The sequence below is a fragment of the Staurois parvus genome, unplaced genomic scaffold (genome assembly GCF_062004578.1).
Source record: "Staurois parvus isolate SC_StPar_1 unplaced genomic scaffold, SC_StPar_1.0 ptg000318l, whole genome shotgun sequence".
Classification (NCBI taxonomy): domain Eukaryota; kingdom Metazoa; phylum Chordata; class Amphibia; order Anura; family Ranidae; genus Staurois; species Staurois parvus.
Genome location: NW_028318114.1, coordinates 4,443,143 through 4,467,372, shown reverse-complemented (window position 1 = coordinate 4,467,372; position 24,230 = coordinate 4,443,143). Strand labels below are relative to the sequence as shown.

Below are 24,230 nucleotides of genomic sequence, written 5' to 3'. Positions count from 1 at the left end.
GTTTCAGGGAGACATTGACTTGAATCCGAAGTAAAACTACTCCAAAGACATCTGCCAAATAAGATAGCCCTCTCAGACGCCAGGGCCCATAGTCAGTAGGCAAGAGGCTAGCCTGTAGTCCCGTCTAAAAGCCCCGGTCTCGGTTGGGTCTGTCACAATTTGTTACTTATATCTTAATACACAAAATTTGTAATAAAGCTAAATAATTACAACACGTCACTGGCTTTACTGATCAGCCCTGTTTGGCTAAACAATACATCTGTAGAACTGGCCAAATTGCAATATGTAAGTAGGTGGAATATCTTTGGGGTTACATAATATGTACTTCCATTACCTACAACTCAAACATGTAATGTGCAGGGGCAGAAAGAGATGGACAGGAAACCAGAGGACCTTTTGGCACTGAGGTCCCAGCTAGGCTTAGCAGGGGGTGGGGGACCACTGAAGACAACTGTATGCAGAGACAGCAGAGCCAGAAGGGAGTTGGTAGGAGAAAGCTCAACCATTCTGGGGCTGAGTGAGTAACTGATTCCGTTATACAGAGAATTGACTGTGGGGTGGCCTACCCCCTCAAGCGAGTGCAGTGCAGCCAGGAGTTGTGCAAAAGATCCAGGAGCGTTCATTACTGCATAGAAGTTTCTTCAATACTGCTTAGAAGTTTGCCGGGTACAGAGAGAAGTGGTGCAAGGCAGCCAAGTGCTGTAGAAGACAGTTGAAGAGGGTACAGTGCAACCAGAGGTTGTGCAAAACATCCTGCATTTCTGTACAGAGCAGCCAGAAGCTTAGCTGTCCTCAATTTGGTCTACTGTTTCAAAGGTATTCTATGCTCCCCATTCCTATCCAGGTTACTGTTCTAATCAAAAAACCCTAGACTGATCTTTGAGCCAGAGGAAGAAGAATGCCAAAATGTGGTGTGCCTGGCAGTGTATGCTGTGAGTGGGGCAAAAATACCAGAGGCTCCTGGGGGGGGGGGAGCACTACATAGACATTGAGAATCTATATTTTAACACAGTTCCCTTATATGATAAGTAGATTATTTTCTGAACTTGATTCCACTTCTAAAACAGCCATTCTGACTACTAACATGTTTTTAAAATGAGCTTCACCATGTGACACTGCTAGGCAAAAAATCCACTTCTCTGTGTGACCTTATTTATAAACAAAGCTATGTCAGACCCTATCACTGTGTGATGTGACATTAATAAAAGCCACATGATTATTGATTCATCGCTTTATCTGTAATAAAAAAATACATTTCATGCAGCACTGAAGTCTTGCATGGCCTTTTAAAGCACATTACAGGATTCAATTGACTATAATTTTTAATTCCTCAATAACACCAATTAATTTTGCCTAATGCTAAAATTTTGCCTAAATATTCCTGAACCCTTTGAAATTCTGGCAAGCTGAGAAAACTCTAAACTTCGCTCATTCCTCCAAACTGTATTTTTACATTTGCAGACAAACGTGGACTATTTTTGAAAAGATAAAGAACAAAGCATGCAGGATGGGGACGTGCAATAATTTTGTTATCACCCATATAGATGTAAACCATAAAATAATTACTTTTATTTGCTAAAGCAAATGGTGACGGATCTCCTGCAGCCTCTTCCTTTCTACAGATAGGCACCTAAGCAATAGCTGTATAGAATTATTTTTATAAAAGCGGTATTTAAAAGTATAGAAAATTATTTTTTATTTTTTTATATTGAAAATTATTTTTAAAATAGCATGAACATGTTTAAAACTAGAGATGAGCGAATTATTCAAAAATTCGATTCGGCTGATTCGCCGAATTCGCGGAATAAATTCGATTCGAGGCGAATATATTCGCTGCGAATTTAACTTATAAAAAGGGTGTTTCTAGGCTTCAGAGAGCCTTTATATTAGTGCAGAACACTGTACCTTTAATTTAAATGCCCTTGGAGTCTGCTGGGGAAGAGAACTAATACTGTCAGTCAGTATGACATGCAGATGAGTGCCGTCGATCTTAGAATCACCGCACACTTCACTCATTTGGGCAGTCACGGGGCCAAAACCAGAGTGTGGAGCCACAGTGTGGTGGTGGAGGCAGCAGCAATGGGAGGCCATACAGCACCCTATGACAAAATGGAACCCACCAGCAGTGTGAGGAGACCTGAAAGTGGCACATGGCAGAGTGTGGCGATGGAGACAGCAGCAATGGGAGGCCGTAAAGGGACCTATGACACACTCTGGACCTGGCAGCAGCATGAGGAGGCGGTACAGGGGCCCATGACAGATTACGGGCCTGGCAGCAGCAGTGGGCGGGCGGTGGATGCAGCAGTATTCGGAAGCCAAACACAGGCCTCGGTTAAAAAGCGGAAGCCGTCAGCAGCGTGAGCAGATGACAGAGGCACATGGCGCAGGGTGGCGGTGGAGGCAGCAGTATTCAGAAGCCATACACAGGCCTAGGTTAAAAAGCGGAAGCCGTCAGCAGCATGAGCAGACGACAGAGACACATGGCGCAGGGTGGCGGTAGATGCAGCAGTATTCAGAAGCCAAACACAGGCCTCGGTTAAAAAGCATAAGCCGTCAGCAGCGTGAGCAGACGACAGAGGCACATGGCGCAGGGTGGCGGTGGAGGCAGCAGCAATGGAAGGCCATACAGCACCCTATCACAAAATGGAACCCACCAACAGTGTAAGGAGACCTGAAAGTGGCACATGGCGCAGGGTGGCGGTGGAGGCAGCAGTATTCGGAAGACATACACAGGACTAGTTTAAAAAGCGGAAGCCGTAAGCAGCGTGAGCAGACGACAGAGGCACATGGCGCAGGGTGGCGGTGGAGGCAGCAGTATTCGGAAGCCATACACAGGCCTAGGTTAAAAAGCGGAAGCCGTCAGCAGCGTGAGCAGACGACAGAGACACATGGCGCAGGGTGGTGGTGGAGGCAGCAGTATTCGGAAGCCATACACAGGCCTCGGTTAAAAAGCGGAAGCCGTCAGCAGCGTGAGCAGACGACAGAGGCACATGGCGCAGGGTGGCGGTGGAGGCAGCAGCAATGGAAGGCCATACAGCACCCGATTACAAAATGGAACCCACCAACAGTGTAAGGAGACCTGAAAGTGGCACATGGCGCAGGGTGGGGGTGGAGGCAGCAGTATTCGGAAGCCATACACAGGCCTAGGTTAAAAAGCGGAAGCCGTCAGCAGCGTGAGCAGACGACAGAGGCACATGGCGCAGGGTGGCGGTGGAGGCAGCAGCAATGGAAGGCCATACAGCACCCTATCACAAAATGGAACCCACCAACAGTGTAAGGAGACCTGAAAGTGGCACATGGCGCAGGGTGGCGGTGGAGGCAGCAGTATTCGGAAGCCATACACAGGCCTAGGTTAAAAAGCGGAAGCCGTCAGCAGCGTGAGCAGACGACAGAGACACATGGCGCAGGGTGGCGGTGGATGCAGCAGTATTCGGAAGCCATACACAGGCCTCGGTTAAAAAGCGGAAGCCGTCAGCAGCGTGAGCAGACGACAGAGGCACATGGCGCAGGGTGGCGGTGGAGGCAGCAGCAATGGAAGGCCATACAGCACCCTATCACAAAATGGAACCCACCAACAGTGTAAGGAGACCTGAAAGTGGCACATGGCGCAGGGTGGCGGTGTAGGCAGCATTATTCTGAAGCCATACACAGGCCTAGGTTAAAAAGCGGAAGCCGTCAGCAGCGTGAGCAGACGACAGAGACACATGGCGCAGGGTGGCGGTGGATGCAGCAGTATTCGGAAGCCAAACACAGGCCTCGGTTAAAAAGCGGAAGCCGTCAGCAGCGTGAGCAGACGACAGAGGCACATGGCGCAGGGTGGCGGTGGAGGCAGCAGCAATGGAAGGCCATACAGCACCCTATCACAAAATGGAACCCACCAACAGTGTAAGGAGACCTGAAATTGGCACATGGCAGAGTCTGGCGATGAAGTCAGCAGCAATGGGAGGCCGTACAGGGACCCATGACACACTCTGGACCTGGCAGCAGCAAGAGGAGGCGGTACAGGGGCCCATGGCAGAGTGGCGAAGCGTAAGCAGCTTAAATTGAAGGCCATACAGAGGCCTATGTTAAAAATAATAACATGTTTGGGGCATGATTCATGGCGGATTTAGTCAGTTGTGTCAGGAACTGGTGGTTTGAAATCCAGACTAATCCACGCCTGATTCATTTTCACAAACGTGAGTCTCTCCACACTTTGGGTGGACAGTCATGTCCTCCGCGGAGTTACAATACCTCCTGCCGCACTAAACACGCGCTCCGATGCCACGCTACTGGCCGGGCATGACAGCCTTTCAAGGGCAAATTCAGCTAGTTGGGGCCAAAGGTCAAGTTTCGTTGCCCAGTAGTCAAGGGTATTGTCTACCTCGGTTGGCAGGGTGCTGTCCAAGTAGGCCCGAGCCTGTTGTTTGAGGTCCTGCTCCAGGTCCACCTGATGCTGCTGCTGCTGCGGCTGGTTAGTAGTTTCCTCACTGCGCTGGTGAAGAAAGCTACTCATCATCGACTGCAGACTGAGGCAGCCGTTGCTGGTGGAGCTGCCACTGCTCCTACCACCCCACCCCTCCCCTGCTGCCATGGCAGCGGAACGCGAGCGCACAGGGCCCACAGTGTCTGAGGATGGACGTTGGCGCAGAAAGGCAGAGACCAACTGACTACATAGGTGGTTTTTATAGTACTTTATTTTGGCCTCCCTCTCAGCAGGTGTGAAAAAGGCCACCATTTTTGAACGGTAGCGAGGGTCCAACAAGGTGGACAGCCAAAAGTCATCCCTCTGTCTGATGGTTATTATTCGGCTGTCGCTACGCAAGCAACCGAGCATGCTATGGGTCATTTGTGCCAAGGAATGCGAGGGACTCCCTGCCTCCATCTCCACAGCATACTGCCACAGTGCGTCTGGGTCCTCTGTCTCCTCCTCCTCCTCTACCAGATGCTCCTGCTCCTCCACTCCTGTCCGCTGAGTGGAAAAACCACCCATTTCACTCAATAATTCCTGAGCACCAATGTCCTCCTCTACCTCCTCCTCTTCTTCCTGTCCTGCCCCCACAGGGGTCATGTGGCGTTGAGATCTGTGCGCCATGTCTACCGCACCCTGACCAGCCATTGTTAACAGCATTTGTTCCAGGACGTGCAACAGAGGAATGACGTCGTTCATCCCATAGTCCTGCCGACTCATGAATAGCGTGGCCTCCTCAAAGGGCCTGAGCAAGCGGCAGGTGTCACGCATGAGCTGCCAATGGCTGACATCTAAGTTACACAGGGGAGTACCTTTATCCGCTTGTAACATCAGGAAATCGGTGATGGCCTTTTGCTGTTCGTAAAGGTGGTCTAACATATGTAGGGTTGAATTCCACCTTGTTGCAACGTCGCAGATCAGGCGATGCTGTGGAATTCCGTTCTGCCGCTGCAGCTCAAGGATGGTGTGCTTTGCGGTGTAGGAATGGCTGAAATGCATGCAAAGTTTACGTGACATTTTAAGGATGTCTTGCAGTGGGATGGTGGATTTTAGGAACCGCTTGACAACCAGATTGAACACGTGAGCCATGCATGGCGCATGGCACAACCTTCCTTGACGCAGAGCAGACACCATGTTCTTTCCGTTGTCGGTCAACATGGTTCCGATTTTGAGTTTGCGCGGAGACAGCCATCTGTCGATTTCTCTGTTCATTACACTCAGAAGTTCCTCCCCTGTGTGACTACGTTCGCCAAGGCATACCAGGTGCAGCACAGCGTGACACCGTTGCGCCCTGCACATGTGATATGCCGGTCGGGTAATGGGACTTGGCACGGGGGTGGCGGCTGAGGACACGGCGGAAGAAGAGGTGGTAGAGGCGGACATCTTTGCTGGACCAAGGACCAAGGACCAAGGACGCACCACGTTCACCCAGTGGGCCGTAAATGACATGTACTGTCCCTGACCGTAGTTACAGCTCCACACGTCGGCGCTGCCGTGCACTTTGGCAGAGACCGACATGCTCAAAGACTGGCCCACCATCTCTTCTACATGTGAATGCAGGGCTGGCACTGCCTTTTTGGCGAAGAAATGACGGCTTGGCACTCTCCACCGTGGCTCGGCACAAGCCATCATTTCTCGGAAAGGTGCTGAGTCCACCACTTGGAAAGGGAGGGACTGCAGCACCAGCAACTTGGACAGGAGGACGTTCAGCTTCTGCACCGTCGGGTGCGTGCTCGCAAACTGTTGTCTCTTGGAAACGGATTCCAAGAAAGACTGCTGACGGAATCCGTGAAGAGGAGTAGCAGGAGAAGGAGCATCTGAACGAGCGGAAGATGCCAACGAGCGACAACTCCCCTCAGCAGAGGTGTTGGAGCCTTGACTGGCTGATAGAGGGCGATTGACGTCGGGTGACGGAGCAAGTAACGGAGCGGGTGATGGAGCGGGGGCTGGGGCAGGCAGAACCGCCGTATCTTTATCACGGTTTTCCCAGGCCACCGAATGGCAACGCTGCATATGCTGACGCAACGCTGTAGTCCCAAGATGGGACCCCTGGCCACACTTGACTTTCTGGCCACATAGTCGACATACGGCTACGTTTACTTCCTCGGGCGGCTTGACGAAAAATTGCCACACCGCCGAGTAGGAAACTTTGCCCCCGCTACTCCTCACTGGCTGACTGCTACTTCCTCCGTGCACACCGGCACCACTACTGGCCGTGGTGGTAGGCTGCAGTGGAGCTGGTGCTCTACTCTGTGGCCGTTTGCCTCCACTGACACTGCTGCGACCCTGCTGCCTCCTGGGCAACCCACCGACTGTTTTGCTCGCTGGCAAGCTGGCACCCTCTTCTCCTGATGATGCGGAAGCAATAGCCTGATGACGACGAGGCTGCCAAGTGCGATCAGCCTCATCATCATCAATTAGGGTCTCCGCGTCACTACTAGCCCCCTCGGCTGCGTGTGGGTCAGGAGACAGACCTGTCTCTAGACCGGCTACCGAGCCACTCTCCTCGCCAGTACTTCTTCGCCTGGCTGCTGAAGAGGCGGATGTCTCCCCCCGTTCCTGACCGCCCTCTGTTAGCTCTTCCTCACTGTACAGTGGGGCTGAGCCCACAGCATGCGATACTTCGCTTGGTGAGGGAACACCAAAGGACAGGGGCAGGTCGAGGACACGTGATTTCAGTGGGCTTGCTCCCGGGCCATGCCAACTAACGGTTGTGTCTGACGTACCCACCGACCGTTGGCTGTAGGTGTCAGAGGTGACCTGGGAAGAGGAAGACGACCGAGTCAAGCAATCGATGACGGCAGGGTTGTCGGTGGAGACACGACCGCTGGATGACACCGGGAGCACTGGCCTCTGGCTGCGACTAGTGCTGCCTCGACCCCTTCCTCTGCTGCCACGTCTGCTCGCTCCTGAAACATTGCCTCCTCTGCCACTCCTCTGCGTGTTGTCTGACATACTCTTTAATTCAATAAGCACCCCAAACATAAAACAGGATTTAACTCTTTGAACGTACAATAGTGGTTGTGAAGCAGAAAGTAACGATTCTGTGTCCCTGAGAAACGATTCTGTGTCCCTGAGTAACGATTCTGTGTCCCTGAGTAACGATTCTGTGTCCCTGAGTAACGATTCTGTGTCCCTGAGTAACAATTCTGTGTCCCTGAGTAACGATTCTGTGTCCCTGAGTAACGATTCTGTGTCCCTGAGTAACGATTCTGTGTCCCTGAGTAACGATTCTGTGGCCCTAAAGTCTCTGTGGCCCTAACTCTGTCCCTAATACAGACAGGTCTGTCTCTCTTGAATGACCGGAGGCTAATGGAGAATTCTAAGATGGCCGCGATTTATAGCTCCACCATTACACAGTGCTGGCTGGCTGGCTGCTGATTGGCTAATGCGATCACATGTCATGAATGAATGCATTATGGGTCAGCGCGCCTTGTCTGCGTGCCTTCCCAGAGATCCCCGCTCCGTCGCCACACATGTCGCCGCCATTTTTGGGAAAATTTGATTCGTGCATCCGAAGTTTGCTAATTTTCGGATTCGCCGCGAATCAAATTTTTCCTAATCTTCGAAACGAATTCCACTTCGTCATGTTCGATTCGCTCATCTCTATTTAAAACCTAAATGAGATTTTAGTTACTGAGCTTACATAAAGTTTAAAGACAGCAGAAAACCTCAATGTATTAAAATATTCCAGTTTGTGACTGTTGAATAGCACAGAAAATAGCTGAAAGTCAACATTGATCAGGTTTGCCATATATTGTAACTTCAGAAACTGTAAGCAGAGCCAAAAAGGCATGTGTAATGTGTTCTTCATTTTTTGCAGAAAAGTAAACCTTATTGCATCACATTTTGGAATATTGGACCTTAGCCACTTGTCTTGTGCAATTTTTCATTTTTTTGCACATATGGTAAAATTAGCATTATTTGGAGAAATTAATTTAAACCCTCAAACTTATATATGTTTTCTGAAATCAAAATCCCTGGAGAATAGAATAAAATGAATAAAAAGGGTAAAAATACATTAAAATTAATGTACAAAAAGAAAAAGCGCCAAACTCTTTTTAAATAAATAAACTATGTGTCAGCAGCAACACCCACCCAAAAAATATATATACACAAACAATTAATTTGGCAAAGTGAACAAAATCTCATAAGGGTATGCGCTAAATAAATATATATATATATATATATATATATATATATATATATATATGTAAAACACCATATATTAAGTGTCCAAAAACAAAATAGTGTCCAAAAATTAAACTCAAAATATTCTCTGTGACTTCTTAACACTGTGAATAATGCACCGCCAAATGAATTGAATAAACTCACCAGAGCTATATGCTGATCAAATTATAAACCAGCAATACCGCTTGTGCTCTGGGAGCGGTGAATAAACGATGTCCAGATATTAGATGTGGTAATTCTTAATCACGTCCAGGTAATCAATAATGGTGAATCAGTATGAGGAAACACGTATCACTACCAAGAGCAATACTCTGCAGCCAAGGATTTTCTGATGAATCTCTCCATTTAATTCCATACCTCCATATATGTATGAATCACACTCAGGGAGAAAGAAAAAAACATAATGGTGCAGTACGTTTAAAACATACAAAAATTTAATAAAAGCTCAAGCAACTCACAGACAAGGTGTCCAGACAGACACCAGCTTAATCAGCAATACACAGCAATAAGGTGAGAACAAACCCCACTCACCGCGGATCACCTCCGACAAACACTAGGAAAGGAACGTTCTGACGTCAACATCGAGTAGACAACACCCAACGCGTTTCGTCACCACTACATCGAGTAGGCCACCGCCCCTTGATTACGTCGTGGTGACTAAACATGTTGGGCATGGCCTACTCGATGTTGACCCTTATGAGATTTTGTACATTAAAATTAATGTTAGTGCAAGCAAACACATTTTTATACCCATTTTCTTTTTAGAAAATATAGAAGATGGTGTTTCATTGAGTAAAGAGATACAAAGCACATCGATTCTTAACATCGGCAGGGAAGCATACTTTTAGAGCCCCATAAAAGTCTTCAGAGTCCCAAAGCCTTGGCTGGCTCATACATTCAACAGCAAGCTCATGCAAACATGCAAGTTGTGAAAAAAAAGAACAAAAAACAGCACTCTCAAGCTTCAACTATACATATAAAATAATAAACAAAATAAATAATAATAAATAAATTAAATTAAAATGAAAAACAACCACCAAATAAAGTGAATTTGTGTGCCAAAAAACATATAAAAATCGATATATATCAAATTAATGTAAGATCCAACATAAAGTCCATTAAATAAAATCCATATTAATATTATATGACATTCCTTCCATGAAGATATGGAATATTTCTTTCACAAAATATCATTCCTCCACCAACGTAAATATTCCAGTGCTCAACACCCTATCAAACTGCAAACTCACCAGATACTGGTGTCAGGGACCGCCGCGGCTCCGTCCCCGGCGCATGCGCACTAGCGGCGGCTCACGCCGGGATACAAGCACCAGGTCCCGGCGGGCCGCGGCTGACAGGAGGCCGCGCATGCGCAGTAGGAGCCGCGGGCGCGCCTCGGGCTGCCAATGACAGCCCGGGGGCGCGTCCTGGGCGGCCAATGACAGTGCAGGGCGCGATATTTAAAGATGCCCTGCACTGTCACAAATCGCCACAAGGTCTGATCTGTTACCTGTAGTTACCTGTGCCCTGTGATTAAAGACCTGGATTGTTTGACCTTCTGCCTGCTCCGGCCCTGACCCGGATTATCTGACTACGCTGCCTTCTCCTGTGTTTGACCCGGATTGCCCCTGACTACGCTGCCTTCTCCTATCCCGACCCCCGGCTTGTTTGACCATTCTGCGGACTGACTCCGGTACTGACCCTGCGTGTGACCTGACCACTCTCTGCCTGCCGTCTCTGTACCTCGCCATTCCCCATGGTGACAACCGCCGGTTTATCCTGCCTGGTCCTGCCAGCCTCCTCACATCTGGCTCTATTCTGTCTTACTCTCATCCCCGGAGGCTCCCTCTGCCACTGGTGGTATTGCTCGGTATTGGTCCTGGTTCTGCTCCAAGTCCATCCCCACCATCAGGGGCCCTGGTGAAAACGCAGATCGGGACTTAGACTCCACGCTTCGGGTGATTCCGCCTAGTGGGCTGCCAGAGGTACCACCTGGCGGATCCGTAACAACTGGTGATAAACCAGAATATCTTTCATATATCAATGGATGTGAGATAAAATCAGCAGCATATCGATAATACTCATTCATCAGATGATATGAATACTCTCCATCATGGTAAGTATAAGCCACATGTGAATAGATAGAAAACACTCTCCATAGCGTAATACCGTTTCAGAAATTGTATTCATACAAATTCCACCTTTAAAATCGCACTCACATTGTGTAAGCAAATATAAAGCCTTTTTTACTTAAAACCGTTTCCAGCCTGCAGCACTTAGCACACTGCTCCCAACACACACAGTGGCATCTCACCAGCCTGCAACAGATGACGCAGTTGTGGTCACGTGATCCGGACACGTGATGGCGGCGCACGTGATGACATCACTGCTGGATCATGCCTTGTTTTTTTTTGTTTATACTGATTGCTTTTACACCCATAAATGCTGTAAAAGCAATAATTTCTCCTTCTCTCTGACTGCATTCATGCAGTCATTGAGAAATACTGTGAGAGCTGTGATTGGTCACAGCTTGTCACATGGTACAAGGCTGTTGTGATTAGCCTTGTACCATGTGACCTCTGTGATCATTCACAGATTTCACAAGTAGTAAGCAATGATGTCAGAAGTGACATCTTGCTTACTACTATTCATTTGATCACTGATTGGCAAATCAGTGATCACATGATCGGGAGCTCACACAGGGGTCCCGTACAGCGACTGGTGTTCCGCTGTGGCCACCCGCTCCTGCTGGCTGGCTGGGAAGTGGTTAACGAGCCGGCAGCTGCCAATGTCCTTAACAACCAGTAAATAGCTGGTTGTTAACCAATTCAATACCGGGCAATTTTACACCTTCCTGCCCAGGCCATTTTTCAGGTTTCAGTGCTCTCACACTTTGAATGACAATTGCGCGGTCATACAACACTGTACCCAAACTAAAATTTTATCATTTTCTTCACACAACTAGAGCTTTCTTTTGGTGGTATTTAATCATCACTGGGGTTTTTATTTTTTGCTAAATTAATAAAAAAAGACCGAAAATTTTGAAAAAAAAACACGTTTTTCTTTGTTTCTGTTATAAATGTTTGCAAATAAATAATTGTTCTTAATAAATTTAGGTCGAGATGCATTCTACTACATGTCTTTGGTGAAAATAACCCAAATTAGGATGTATTTTTTAGTTTGTAGGAAAGTTATAGAGTTCACAAACTATGGTATAGATCTGAAAATTGATCAATCCTGAAGTACTGACAGCCAATCTAATTTCTTGAGGTCCAAGAATGTCAGAATAGTACAGATATCCCCCAAATGACCACTTTTTGCAGAGTAGACAGTCCGACGTACTTCATAAGAGGCATGGCGAGTTTTTTGAAGTTGAATTTTTTTTGTCATAATTTTTCGTAAAAGGAATAAATAAAAAAAATTATTTTCACTATTTTTTTACATACTGTCACCAGTGCAGTACAGTGTCATCATATAACTGGCATGGCGGTGATCAGGGACACTGACTGGTGACAGTGTGAAAAAAAAAATGTTTAATTTTTTTTAATTTGCTTTATTAATTTAATTTTTTTATTAATTTTTTTTCTTTTTTTAAGATTTTTTTTCATATTTCACTATGTCCAAAGTAGTACAATGTTACCATTACCAATTTGCTTATAGCAAAGAATTACTTTGCTATAAGCAAGCATTTACCTGAATGAAATTGATTCATTCAAGGTTTTTTTTTGTTTTTTTATGCTTAGCTGTGATTTGGCCACAGCTAATCACATGACATGTGCATGTGATTAGCTGTGACCATTCACAGCTAGACACTAGTATACAATGGATAGCATAAATGAAGCCATCCATTGTATACAACTTTCATGTGACCTGCTGTGATTGGTCACAGCAGGTCACATGGTACAGGCAACTGGGCCAATACTCAGATCTGTCATCGGCCGTGTCCAAGGTACACGGCCGGTGACAGTTCGCGCTGCTGCGTGGCTCTGCAAGCGCGCAAACTGCCATGTGCGGGAGTACTCCAAATGGTGGCCTCCCGGAAAGCTAGTGCATTTTTCCGGATGCCATACGGCTATTGGCCGGGCGTCAAATGGTTAAGGAGCTGGTGGGCGCATTCTTCACAACCATGACTCATCTGCTGCCAGTGGGATTCCCAACTGACAGCAGAATTTAAATGACAGAAGTACAAGCATTAAAAAATTATTTTAAAAAACAGTGTGAGGGGTCCTCCCCATCCATACCAGTTCATTTAGGTCTTTGAAGGATTTTGAGGGGAAGCCCATGCCAAAATGTTAAAAAAATGCAATGGGGTCCCCTCCAAAATCCATACCAGACTCAAAAGGCTGTTTTTTTATTATTTTTTTTTTTTATGCTGGCACTTCTTATGCTGACAGCAGATAAATCATGGTTGTTAAGGACACTGCAGCCACTGGCTCCTTAACAACCATCTACTCACTGGCTTGTGGCATTAAAACACCACTGGTTTTTACTACTAAAATACCATATCACTTCAAAAATACTGCGTATGCAGTATTTCAGAAGCATTATTTAGTGAATTGCAAAGACATTTTTGAAAAATACTAACAGGTATTTTACCTAAAGTGGTAGATACTACTTCATGAATTATTTAAAAGTTATTTATATTCTACTTTTAATTGTATCATTATTTGATTAGATTGGTATAAACAGTACATTTTTGTTTCTGTTATTTGATTAAAACCCCCACCATTTTTTTTGTTCTTTTCTTGCTCTATATGTCCCATTGGTGAGATCTTCTTTCACTTCATGGAGATACAACAGGAAGTTAGAGGATATCTCTCTAAAGAGAGAAGAGATCCTCTGTTTGACAGCTTCTGCTGAAACACTAGATCATCAGGATAGATATAGAGAGGTATCTCCCCAGAAGGGCCACAAGCAGCAATAAAAACATGACAGAGGCTGTAGTCTTTTTTCTGGATTTTTCTTTTTATTAGTAAATCCAGGTTCACCTAAATTTACATAGTACAATTATCCATTTCATATAAAAGAGTATTTCCACAGAAATATATATGTAACAGCAACATATAAAGGCTAAGAATTTACAGAAATTAAGAACTGTATCATAATCATAAAATAGAACGAAAAACTGTGTGTGATTGAGGAAATGTTCTTGGTAGACAGTTGTCAATGACAAAGTGTGAAACAGCCTTCTAACTTCTATATGAAGACATTTATGCTCTAACAGAACCCCTTGAGAAATCATTGGTAAGAGGTATGATTAATACGATTAGGTTGTAGATGATGTGGAAAGTTGCTCAGAAGAATTGAGACTTAACACTCAATCACCAAAAATCTTTTAAATATAGCAGGCCAACTTCTGAGCTCATATGGAAGGACAGTATTTACTAGCTGTTTTCAAGCATTAATATCCAAAAGTAATGTAGAAATCCAGTATAATCCTACAGCCTTCCTAATTGAACAGATATAAACATATTTTTAATGATATATTTAACAAACCAAAAAAGAATAAATAAGAGTTCAGGTTAAGGTTTATATACACTGTAAACATGGTGAACTGATTAGTATATTAAAGCTGAACTGCAGTAATTATTTATATTGCACATCCAGCTTGACAATGTAAGTGTACCCATTTAATACCTGATGGACCACTTGGAAAGCTGAAACTCCCCATAGTGTTTGGTGTTTCTACAGTGATAGCCAGGATCTTCCAGGTCCTGATTGGGTTCTGTGTGAGTGGCTACCCCTCTTTTTATTAAATAGGCTTCAAGTTTAGGAGTATGTGTCAGATGTCTATGTTTTGCCTGCTCTTCCTCTAGAGCTTCTGTAAAATCACAGTAGATATACATCTTGTTCAGACATGCAAGGCAGATCTTTTATTTGTTTGTGTTAAAAAGGCAATAGGACAAAAAAGAGAAGATCATTGACTAAAATAGTACCCCTTGGATACTTCTCCAATGGTGCTGTCTTAAAATTCCAGTTTCCATCAACTAAATCAACTATTGGATTGGTGGACTTATGCTATGGTTATATTCAATTTACATTAGTTGTATCTCTATTTGCAAGTCTATATGAATAACTCAGCTTCCAATATTTTCCATGGTTTTATATAAAAAACATTATTGGTGTTGCACATATAAATTATGGTAAACCTTTCTTATAACTTATACCAGGATTATTATGTGGTGATATTGTGTCCAACTGAGATGGATGTCCAGGTTAGACGCATTCTTCAGATTCCCATGTGGTCTCAAAGAGTTATCTATCTACAGGGTTCAGCCCTTAAAGATCAGGATTTGTTAAGAGCCAAGTAAGTAAATATTTTGTAAAGATTTTGCAATTTCATAAAACAAGGCAATTCTAGCTCTCTTCAAATGAACATAAAAATGAGTCAAGTCATTTAGCCCTTCATTATTATTAGAACTGTTTTGTTGTTATTGATTGTTTAATTTCAGGTTTCAGCAGGTATGTATAAACATTTATGGTGTGCCATACAAAGACTGGTCTGCCCTTTCTTTAAATAGTCAGTTGGATTAACTGGAAGTTAAATTTTCTTTCATCTCATTAGTGAAACTAGGTGAATCGCTCATCAGACATTTTTGTAAATTATGGCACTAAAAGTAAACATACTATGTATGCGTACCTAATTAAAATGGAAGTTTGACATGTCAAAGCTTGGAAAAACCTGCTTTATAAGAAATAATGGCTTAATGTCAATTAGGCAGAAAATGTATTTAACATACTTTGCTGTTCATTGTATTTTTCCAGGCTATTTGCTCTGTACTGTGCCCTAATGAGTCATTCACCTACAATCTGAATACCATAGTCATTCAAAAACATCACAGGAAGTTCACTTCTTGAAGTTTGCAGTAATATACAGTCACACATATTCACAGCTTGAAAAGATGTTCCATTTTATCTTCAGGATTGTTATACATGGCATGAAACAAGCTAAATCAAAAGTGCCAATTATCCATAAGCATGCCTGCTACTATTTCTTCTTATCTGCCTTAGGATATTACCATTACTTTGTACATTGTATGTACCACTTCTTCCCTAGTGAAAAAAAACATTTTAAATGTTTTAACAAAGACCATTATGATGCATCCTTTTTATATACTGAACCTTATAAGTTGCTCATACTCCACTGGATTTCCAGAACACAATTTCTGAGGCAATGCATGCACTGTTAATTCTCTGGATAATTGCATCATTAACCTACTTTGGACTAAAGCGGTGCTTTATCATTGTGAAGGCATGCATTAGAAAAGACTGTCACTACCACAATGAACCAAAGAATTCTGTGTAAATTGTCGCTGTAGAATTATAGTACATTATTTTGTTTTGGTTCTAAGAAGCCAGATGGATGTTAGAAGGCATGTATTCCTTCTCCCTGATAATTAATGTAAAAGAATATTCCACCAAGCACTCTATTTCTCTTTCATTTAGTTAATCTGTTTCCATGGCACAATGTTCAGATGTCTTCTACGCTTTATTTTGTGACTGGAACTCTACTGCAGTAAATATACAAATATACAATATAAAGTATATTGCTAGGTAAACCTTTTTTTAGTTTTGGATAGATTCTAGAAGGGGTTAGACCCTCGGTCAAGTTTTTATTGCCGTCTGTTATTCCATTGGGGAATTTCACTCCTTTCCTGCCCAGGACATTTTTCAGTTTTCAGCACTGTCACACTTTCAATGACAATTACTCAGCCATGCAATGACCCACATGAGTTTTGCATAATTTTTTGAGACAGATAGAGCTTTCTTTTGGTGTTATTTAATCACCACTGGGGTTTTTATTTTTTGCTATATAAATGAAAAAAGACTGAAAACATTTTGAGAAAAAATGTTTTTCTTAGTTTTTGTTATACAAATTAGCAAATTTTGCAAATAATGTTTCTTCAAAATTTAGGCAAAAATGTATTCTGCTATTTTTTGTAAAATAACCCAAATCAGCATATATTATTTATTCTGTGTGAAACTCAGAGTCTACGAACTATGATACAGTATATACTGTATGTTTGGAAATTAAACAATCCCTGTGAACTGATTTCAAATTTTGAGGCCCTAAAATGCAAGAACAGTACATATACCCCTAAAATGGCCTTTTTTTGGAAAGTAGACAGTCCAAGGTATTTACTGAGAGTCTTGGTGAGTTTTTTGAAGTTGTAATTTTTTGTTACAATATTTTGGAAGTTATTTTCACAAAGTTGTTATTTTTACAAATTATTTCTCACACACATCATATGAATACATATATACAATTACATTCCAAAACATATTATTCTAAATCTCCCGAGTATGGGAATATCACATGTGTGAGACTGTTTTACAGCCTAGATGAATAGAGGGGCTCAAAATCCAAGGAGCAATTTGGGGCTTTTAAGAGGTATAAATTATGCCCTAGAGGTTTCCTCCACTACAGGGAGTGCACATGGTTTGTTGGAAGCCAAGAACGGAAGGAGATTATTATATACATTAAGGTTTCCATCTCCTCTTCTCTTGTATAAGAAGATACTATTTAAGCCTCTTACGTGAGATTATGGGGAGGTTTGGTGCGGATGGTGGTCCCTAGGTTCCTGATCCCAGTATTTGTGACAGTACAATAAAGTTTCACAGAACCTGAAGAAATGGGGTACTTGGGAACCACAAACTGGGTTGTGCTAAAATCATTCAAATTCCTCCCACCAGAGCCACTCTGAACCTACATACTACTGAGTTTTTGCAATAACAAGGGGGTCAAGTGGTATATACAGTAGTTAGGTGTTTCTATATGAACAGAATAAATTGATGGAATTGTAAAGTCCTATATTTGAGGATTTTATATAACTGTAAATGTAGGGGTGATAGCCTCTCCCCCTCTCTCTCCCTCTCTACCACTTCACCCAGAAAATTATTGTAATTACAAATGTTTAGGCATTCTTATGTTTATTTATTTTGTTTGCATTGGTATGACACAAAAAAGTGGAGAAACAAAAAGCAAAACCCCAAAAATGGACTGGACAAAATAATTGGCACCTTCTCAAAATTGTAAGAAATAATTGCATTCCAAGTTTGTGTGCTCCTGTAATTTGCAATTAAACTCACCTGTATCAATTAGCAGGTGCTGATAATATAGAAATCACACCGCCAACCAGTTAAAATGGTGAAAAATTGACCCAAGCTTTCTGTTGTGTGTTTCAATGTGCCACATTGACCATGGAGAAGAGAAAGAGCAGCAAAGAATTGTCTGAGGATTTGAGAACATAAATTGTTGAAAAGCATGGACAATCTCAAGGTTACAAGTCCACAAGTTGACCTTCAGGCACAGGGTACAACTGTGTCAGCTCACACTATACATTGCCATCTGAATAAAAAGGGACACTATGGCAGGAGACCCAGGAGGACCCCACTGCTGACACAGAAGCAAAAAAATCCAGATTGGTGTTCACCAAAATTTACCTGAGGAAGCCCAAATCCTTTTGGGAAAATGTGCTGTGCACAGACAAAACAAAATTACAGCTTTTTGGTAAAGCCCATTATTCTGTTGTTTTCAGAAAAAGCAATGAGGCCTTTAAAGAAAGGAATACAGTCCCTACAGCCAAACATGGTGGAAGTGCACTGATGTTTTGGGGTTGCTTTGCCGCTTCAGGCACTGAATGTCTTGACCGTGTGCATGGCATTTTGAAATCTGAAGTCCGTGTGAATGGCATTATGAAATCTGAAGACTACCGAATAATTCGGGGGTGCAATATAAGGCCCAGTGCCAGAAAATTGGGTCTCCATCAGAGGTCAGGGGGCTTACAGCAGGACAATGACCCAAAGCACACATCAAAAAGCACCCAGAAATGGTTTTAGACAAAGCACTGGAGAGTACTGAACTGCCCAGCAATGAATCCAGATCTCAGTCCTATAGAGCACCTGTGGAGAGATCTCAAAACAGCAGTTGGGAAAAGGAACCCTTCCAATCTGAGAGACCTGGAGCAGTTGGAGAAAGGAGAGTGGTCCAAAACTCCAGTAGAGAGGAAGCGATTAATTTCAGTAATTTTCTCCAAGGGGTGTGCTAACAATTAAATTGAGGATGCCGATAATTTTGTCCAGTCCTTGGGGGGGGGGGGGGGGGGGGTTGTGTGGAATGTGTTAGATTTGGCTTTTTGTTTCCCCACTTTCTTGTGTCATACCAATGCAAACAGAAGAAATAAACATGGGAATGCCTAAACATTTGTAATTGCAACAATTTTCGGGGTGCAGAAGTGGTGCATTATCTGACCGAAATGCAGGGGTGCCAATATTTTGGCCATGACTATATATATATATATATATATATATATACACACACACATTCTGTGCAATTTTCTGACTATCTATTATATTTCTTGAGTCCCTGAAGTGCCAGGACAAAAGAGATACCCAAGAAATGACACATTTTGTAAAAGAACCACACCGAGTTATTTTATGAAAGACATAGTGAGCCTTTTAAAAATTTAATTTTTTTTTCCAAAAGTGTTTGATAAATGTATTTTTTACACAAAATTGTCAATTGATAAACTATTTCTAACAATCAGCATAGGCATACTTAGTTACACCTCAAAACACATTCTGATCCACATTCATACTCCACCTGAGTATGGGGATACCACATGCATGAGACTTTCACTGTCTACGTGGTCACACATGGTCCTCTACTATGTGGCCAATCACAGCAACCACAGTAGTAAACAATGGTTGTATGAATGACAGCCTTTGTTTACTACTGTTAATGTGATCACTGTAACTAGTCACAGCAATCACATGGTACAGGGCCAATCACAGCAGCCCTGTACCACAGGAAACACAGTGAAGTGATCACAGATCACGATGATGCATTCTCTCGCAGGTGCCCCCATATGTCCTCCCAAAACAATACGCTTTCCTCCTAGCCATATACTGTATGTGCAGTGGCTGACTGGGAAACAGTTAAATACTGTTGCTGTAACTGTTAGGAATTTGGAGTTAGGCTTTAATTTGTTTGTCACTTACTTATCCCTATAAAAATACTCTGCAGAGTATTTCAGTGAACACAAAACAAACAGCACTGTCACTCCACTTAATGTGGTTGAAATTAACAGATGTATTGGAAGGATAGAAACCTAATAAAACTTTGTTGAAGAGGAGCTCAGATAAACAATGCTGTGTTATTAGTATTGACATGCTGAATCATATATGTCATTATTTTCTTTGAGTATACTTCTACTTTACTTACTAGATTTTTAAAAACTTTAAAAGCTTAAGTTTAGTTAAAATCAGCACAAGGCATGGTACTTACATTGAATGAGAAATGTCCCTGTGTTGGTGGCTTTTTTTCATTCTTCTGCTCCAGCATACCCATGTAACTGTGATCCCCCAGTGCAGTTGGGGTTACTATGAGTATTATAACAAGGGGTAATACTGCTATGTTACATGGCATTTTCTCCTGCTGACATATGAAAAGTTTGGGCATTCGTCTGAACTCCCATACAGCCAAGGTTTAGTTTGAATCTTAAGATTGTCTCTAATACCAACCAACCAAACATGCACATCTGCTACATTGTATATTCTAATAAAACTAATAAAATTCATATAGCTAAATAACATTCTGACTTTCTCATGCTGTTATTTGCTGTACATATGTATGCACATGCCTACTCACCCCATATTGAGACTTGTGAATGTTTGCTCACTACTCTTCGATACTTCTAAAATAAATAATATATTTTGGCATATAGATGTAGCATAGGCTTTTTCAATTACAGATACACATTAGTTAATGAAATCAGGTTTCTACTAGAGGTAAGAGAACCAGGCAACGTTCAGCTTGACCACTATCTCTAGCAAGGTACCCTGTGTTGAGGGCATGTGGCCTGGCATTGTTTAGGGTGGGGCGCATGTCACTGCTCCCCTTTTTTGGGTATCCAGACTGAATGCCAGGACAAAGGTCTAGTATAGATTTTAACAGGGACCCCACACTTTTTTTAATGGGACAGTAGACATTTTTGTAAGCAATGTGTACTGTCCCTCTAAAAAGAAACTGGCATGGGGTCCCTCTCAAAATGTAAAGTTTAGTATTTGGTCAATGGCATCAACCAGGATGCCAACAGCTTTTTTACACAAGGTAGGAGTTTTGAGTTCTGGTTGAAAATTAGTTTGTTTGCTGTTTGGTGAACAAGTGAACTAAAAAGGCCTGATCTGGCCAGGTCACTGTTACCGGACATTCCAACTGATGCGACTACTCCCACTAAATGACAACTTTCTGCTGACTAGTGGGGATCCTGGGTTATTGACCAAAAATGGTCATAACCATATTTGATTAATGATGTCACCAACCTCTCCAGTCCAATTAATTACATTCAACAGTCAGCTAGGGACTGTAATTTGCAATGGGAGTTGCAATTGGTCAGCATTGTCTTGGAGATGGTTGTCAAGTTGACAAGTCAAGTGTCGCTCATCATTTATATAAAACAAACCAAAAATGTTGAAATCCATGTATATTAGTAAAACTATGTGTATCTAAGGATGGCAGCACTCTAATATCCTGAATACTAGATATATGAACATATGTCTCCTTAAATGCTCAACTCCAGTACAATAAGTCAATTTAAACCATGTGCATAATACATATTATTTGATATCCCAAATCATAAATAACATACTTATTCATTAAATGAATTAATTAATTGTGTATAAATAATATTAAATAACCAAACATTCATGTAACAAATGTCCATGGCACACTGCCAATAGTGTGAAAAACCACTGCAAATCCTGTGATCCTCCGAGTGTTCCCACACAGTGCACAGGTTTCTTAGTAGAGATAATAGAACTCTAGATTATAGAAGGTCATCCCAGCCTATGATATACAAGTCAGCCACCACTTTGTGGCTCCAATACATCCAGGGATAGCCCACAGTTTTTCATAAGGTTAGGCCAATATTACCGCCAATGTAACAATGCTGTTTGTGTTTTTCTCTATTGCATAAAATTGTGAATACTTTGGTGTGAGTTATTAACTTAATCCTATGATGGTATTACACAATATGATTTGCTTTTTATTCTTGGCGATATATATTTATTTAATGCTGATGCACTTTATTTATAGTTTGGAATATGAAATACTATTTATTATGCCCATTATGATGTATTCTGGATCTATATCTCTATGTATTAATGTTGGACGTACAACGAGGGACAAAGGACTTTTGTACAGTGTCAGTGTTTTTATAAGCTATTTAATTTTTTTTTGTTAATGAACAACAAGGGGTACTATGTACCTCATACTCATTCACATAGGAGGTGATCTGGATATCCGGGGGCTCCTTTTTCCAATTTTTTCCAGATTCTGATAAGTTTCCACTGCATCCTCTGGCCCCAGATAACTAACCTTTCTCCCTACATGAATAAGTAAGTGGTACATGGTATTACTTAACAAAATAATTAAGTAAGTAAGATACTATAAAAAAGTTTATGTAACTAATATAATGTAACTGAATAAATTAATTAATAAACAATGTCAGGATGGCTCCCTGCAGTCTGCAGGGGCTTGCCTCAGCAGACCTCGGTGGGTCATACTAGCCCCCTGTAGGTTCCAGTGTCGGGCCCCTTTGGGCCTTAGGGTTCTGTAGAGTGAATTTTGAATGACTTTTACCTCTTAATGATTTGTGTGAGTTATACATGTTATATATATATATATATATATATATATATATATATATATATATATATATACAGTTAACCTTTCATCAAAATTCTTGGTAGTATGGTTTATTTCTTTTTCTTGTTTGTATAGGTATCACTACTACCCCCTGATAAAGATTATATATTAATCAAAATGCATTTGAAAACTACGGCAACCAGTTTTTGAGAATGTTTTATATGCACTGACTTATTATATGTCCAGAATTTAGGGATACATTTTTCATGCATGTACTTTTAAAAAAACCAGAGCTTTTCATGTCTATTTGCTTTTAGTTATCAATTTATTCATTCATTTATTCATTTATTATTTTTGGTTGCAGGAACCTGTAAAGCATTGCACCAGTGATCAGCAGATCACTGGTGCCACGCAGGTCTCCTGCAGACCTGTCGGTATTTCTGCTTGCCCATACAGGATGTACGGGCAAGCAGATATGCTGACATGAAGATTCAATGAACTACCACGGCACTCCACAGTGCCATGGTAATACATTGATAACTACAAGTCGTCAGCCACTAAGGCTGTCAGGATTGTTAGTTAATTCATTCACAGAACACTGTTTTTAAAAAGTGACAGCTTGTCTCCTCATACTGTCACAAGGAGAGGGGGGGGGGGCAGTGGGTAAGTAACTGCAGCATTGGTAACAGGTTACATGTTCAACCCTAAAGACAGGTGGAACATGCAACATGTTCCCAAAGGTAAATTTATCCTTTGAAGTCCCATTTTGATCAAGGAACATCAAGGGCAGCCTTTAACTATTCCTGTTGTATGGGTTCACTTTATTAGGTATACCTGTACAATTGCTTGGTAACACAAACTGCTAATCAGCCAACCACATGGCAACAACTCAATGCATTTAGGCATCTAGATGTGGTGAAGACGACTTGCTGAAGTTCAAACTCTGCTTTGGAATGGGGAAGAAAGAAGATTTAAGTGACCTTGAATATGGCTGTTCTGAGTATTTCAAAAACTGCTGATTTATTGGAATTTTCATGCACAACCATCTCTAACGTTTACAGAGAATGGTCTGAAAAAGAGAAAATATTCAGTGAGCGGCAGTTGTGTAGACAAAAATGCCTTGTTGATGTCATAGGTCAGAGGAGAATGAGCAGACTGGTTCAAGATGGTAGAAATGCAACAGTAACTCATATCAATATGGACCAAAATCTCTGCGGAATGTTTCCAACACCTTGTTGAATCTATGCCACAAAGAATCAAGGCAGTTCTGAAGGCAAAAGGGGGACCAACCTGGTACTAGCAAGGTCTACCTTGCACGCACACATCACCCCCATACTCAAAAAACCCTCCCTTGACCCCACTAACCTTAACAACCTTAGACCCATCTCCCTGCTTCCTTTCACTTCCAAGCTCCTTGAGCGCTTGGCCTACAATCGCCTAAGCGCCCACCTCACTGATAACAACCTCCTGGTTCTCCTCCTACCTTTCCCAACGCTCCTTCAGCGTCACCTACAACACTGCCACCTCCCCCTCCCTCCCCCTCTCTGTCGGGGTCCCCCAAGGCTCTGTCCTCGGAACCCTCCTCTTCTCCATCTATACCTCCTCCCTTGGCAAACTTATTCACTCCCACGGCTTCAATTACCACCTCTATGCTGACGACACCCAAATTTACCTCTCCACCCCCCACCTCCTAAACGACATATCAGACTGGATGTCGCTCCATTTCCTCAAACTTAACCTATCCAAAACCGAGCTCCTGGTCTTCCCCCCACCCCGCGCTTCCCCCCCATCCTCTCCATCACTACTAACAACGCCACCATCTCTCCCACCCCACACGCCAAAGTCCTGGGTGTCACCCTGGACTCCCACCTCTCCTTCCTACCCCACATCCAACTGCTATCTAGATCTTGCAGGCTCCACCTCCGCAACATCTCCAAGATA

The 24,230-nt window shown here is 42.7% G+C and overlaps 1 protein-coding gene across 2 annotated transcripts in view; it reads left to right on the top strand.

The window, feature by feature from the left end:
- The window catches only part of LOC149457498 (potassium channel subfamily T member 2), a 1,188,731-nt gene that overhangs the window by 634,624 nt on the left and 529,877 nt on the right, over nucleotides 1-24,230 (top strand). For both annotated transcript variants that reach the window (XM_089683639.1, XM_089683638.1), the window contains exon 11: nucleotides 14,812-14,948. In XM_089683639.1, coding sequence (XP_089539765.1) covers nucleotides 14,812-14,948 — 137 coding nt within the window. The remainder of the gene's footprint in view (nucleotides 1-14,811; nucleotides 14,949-24,230) is intronic.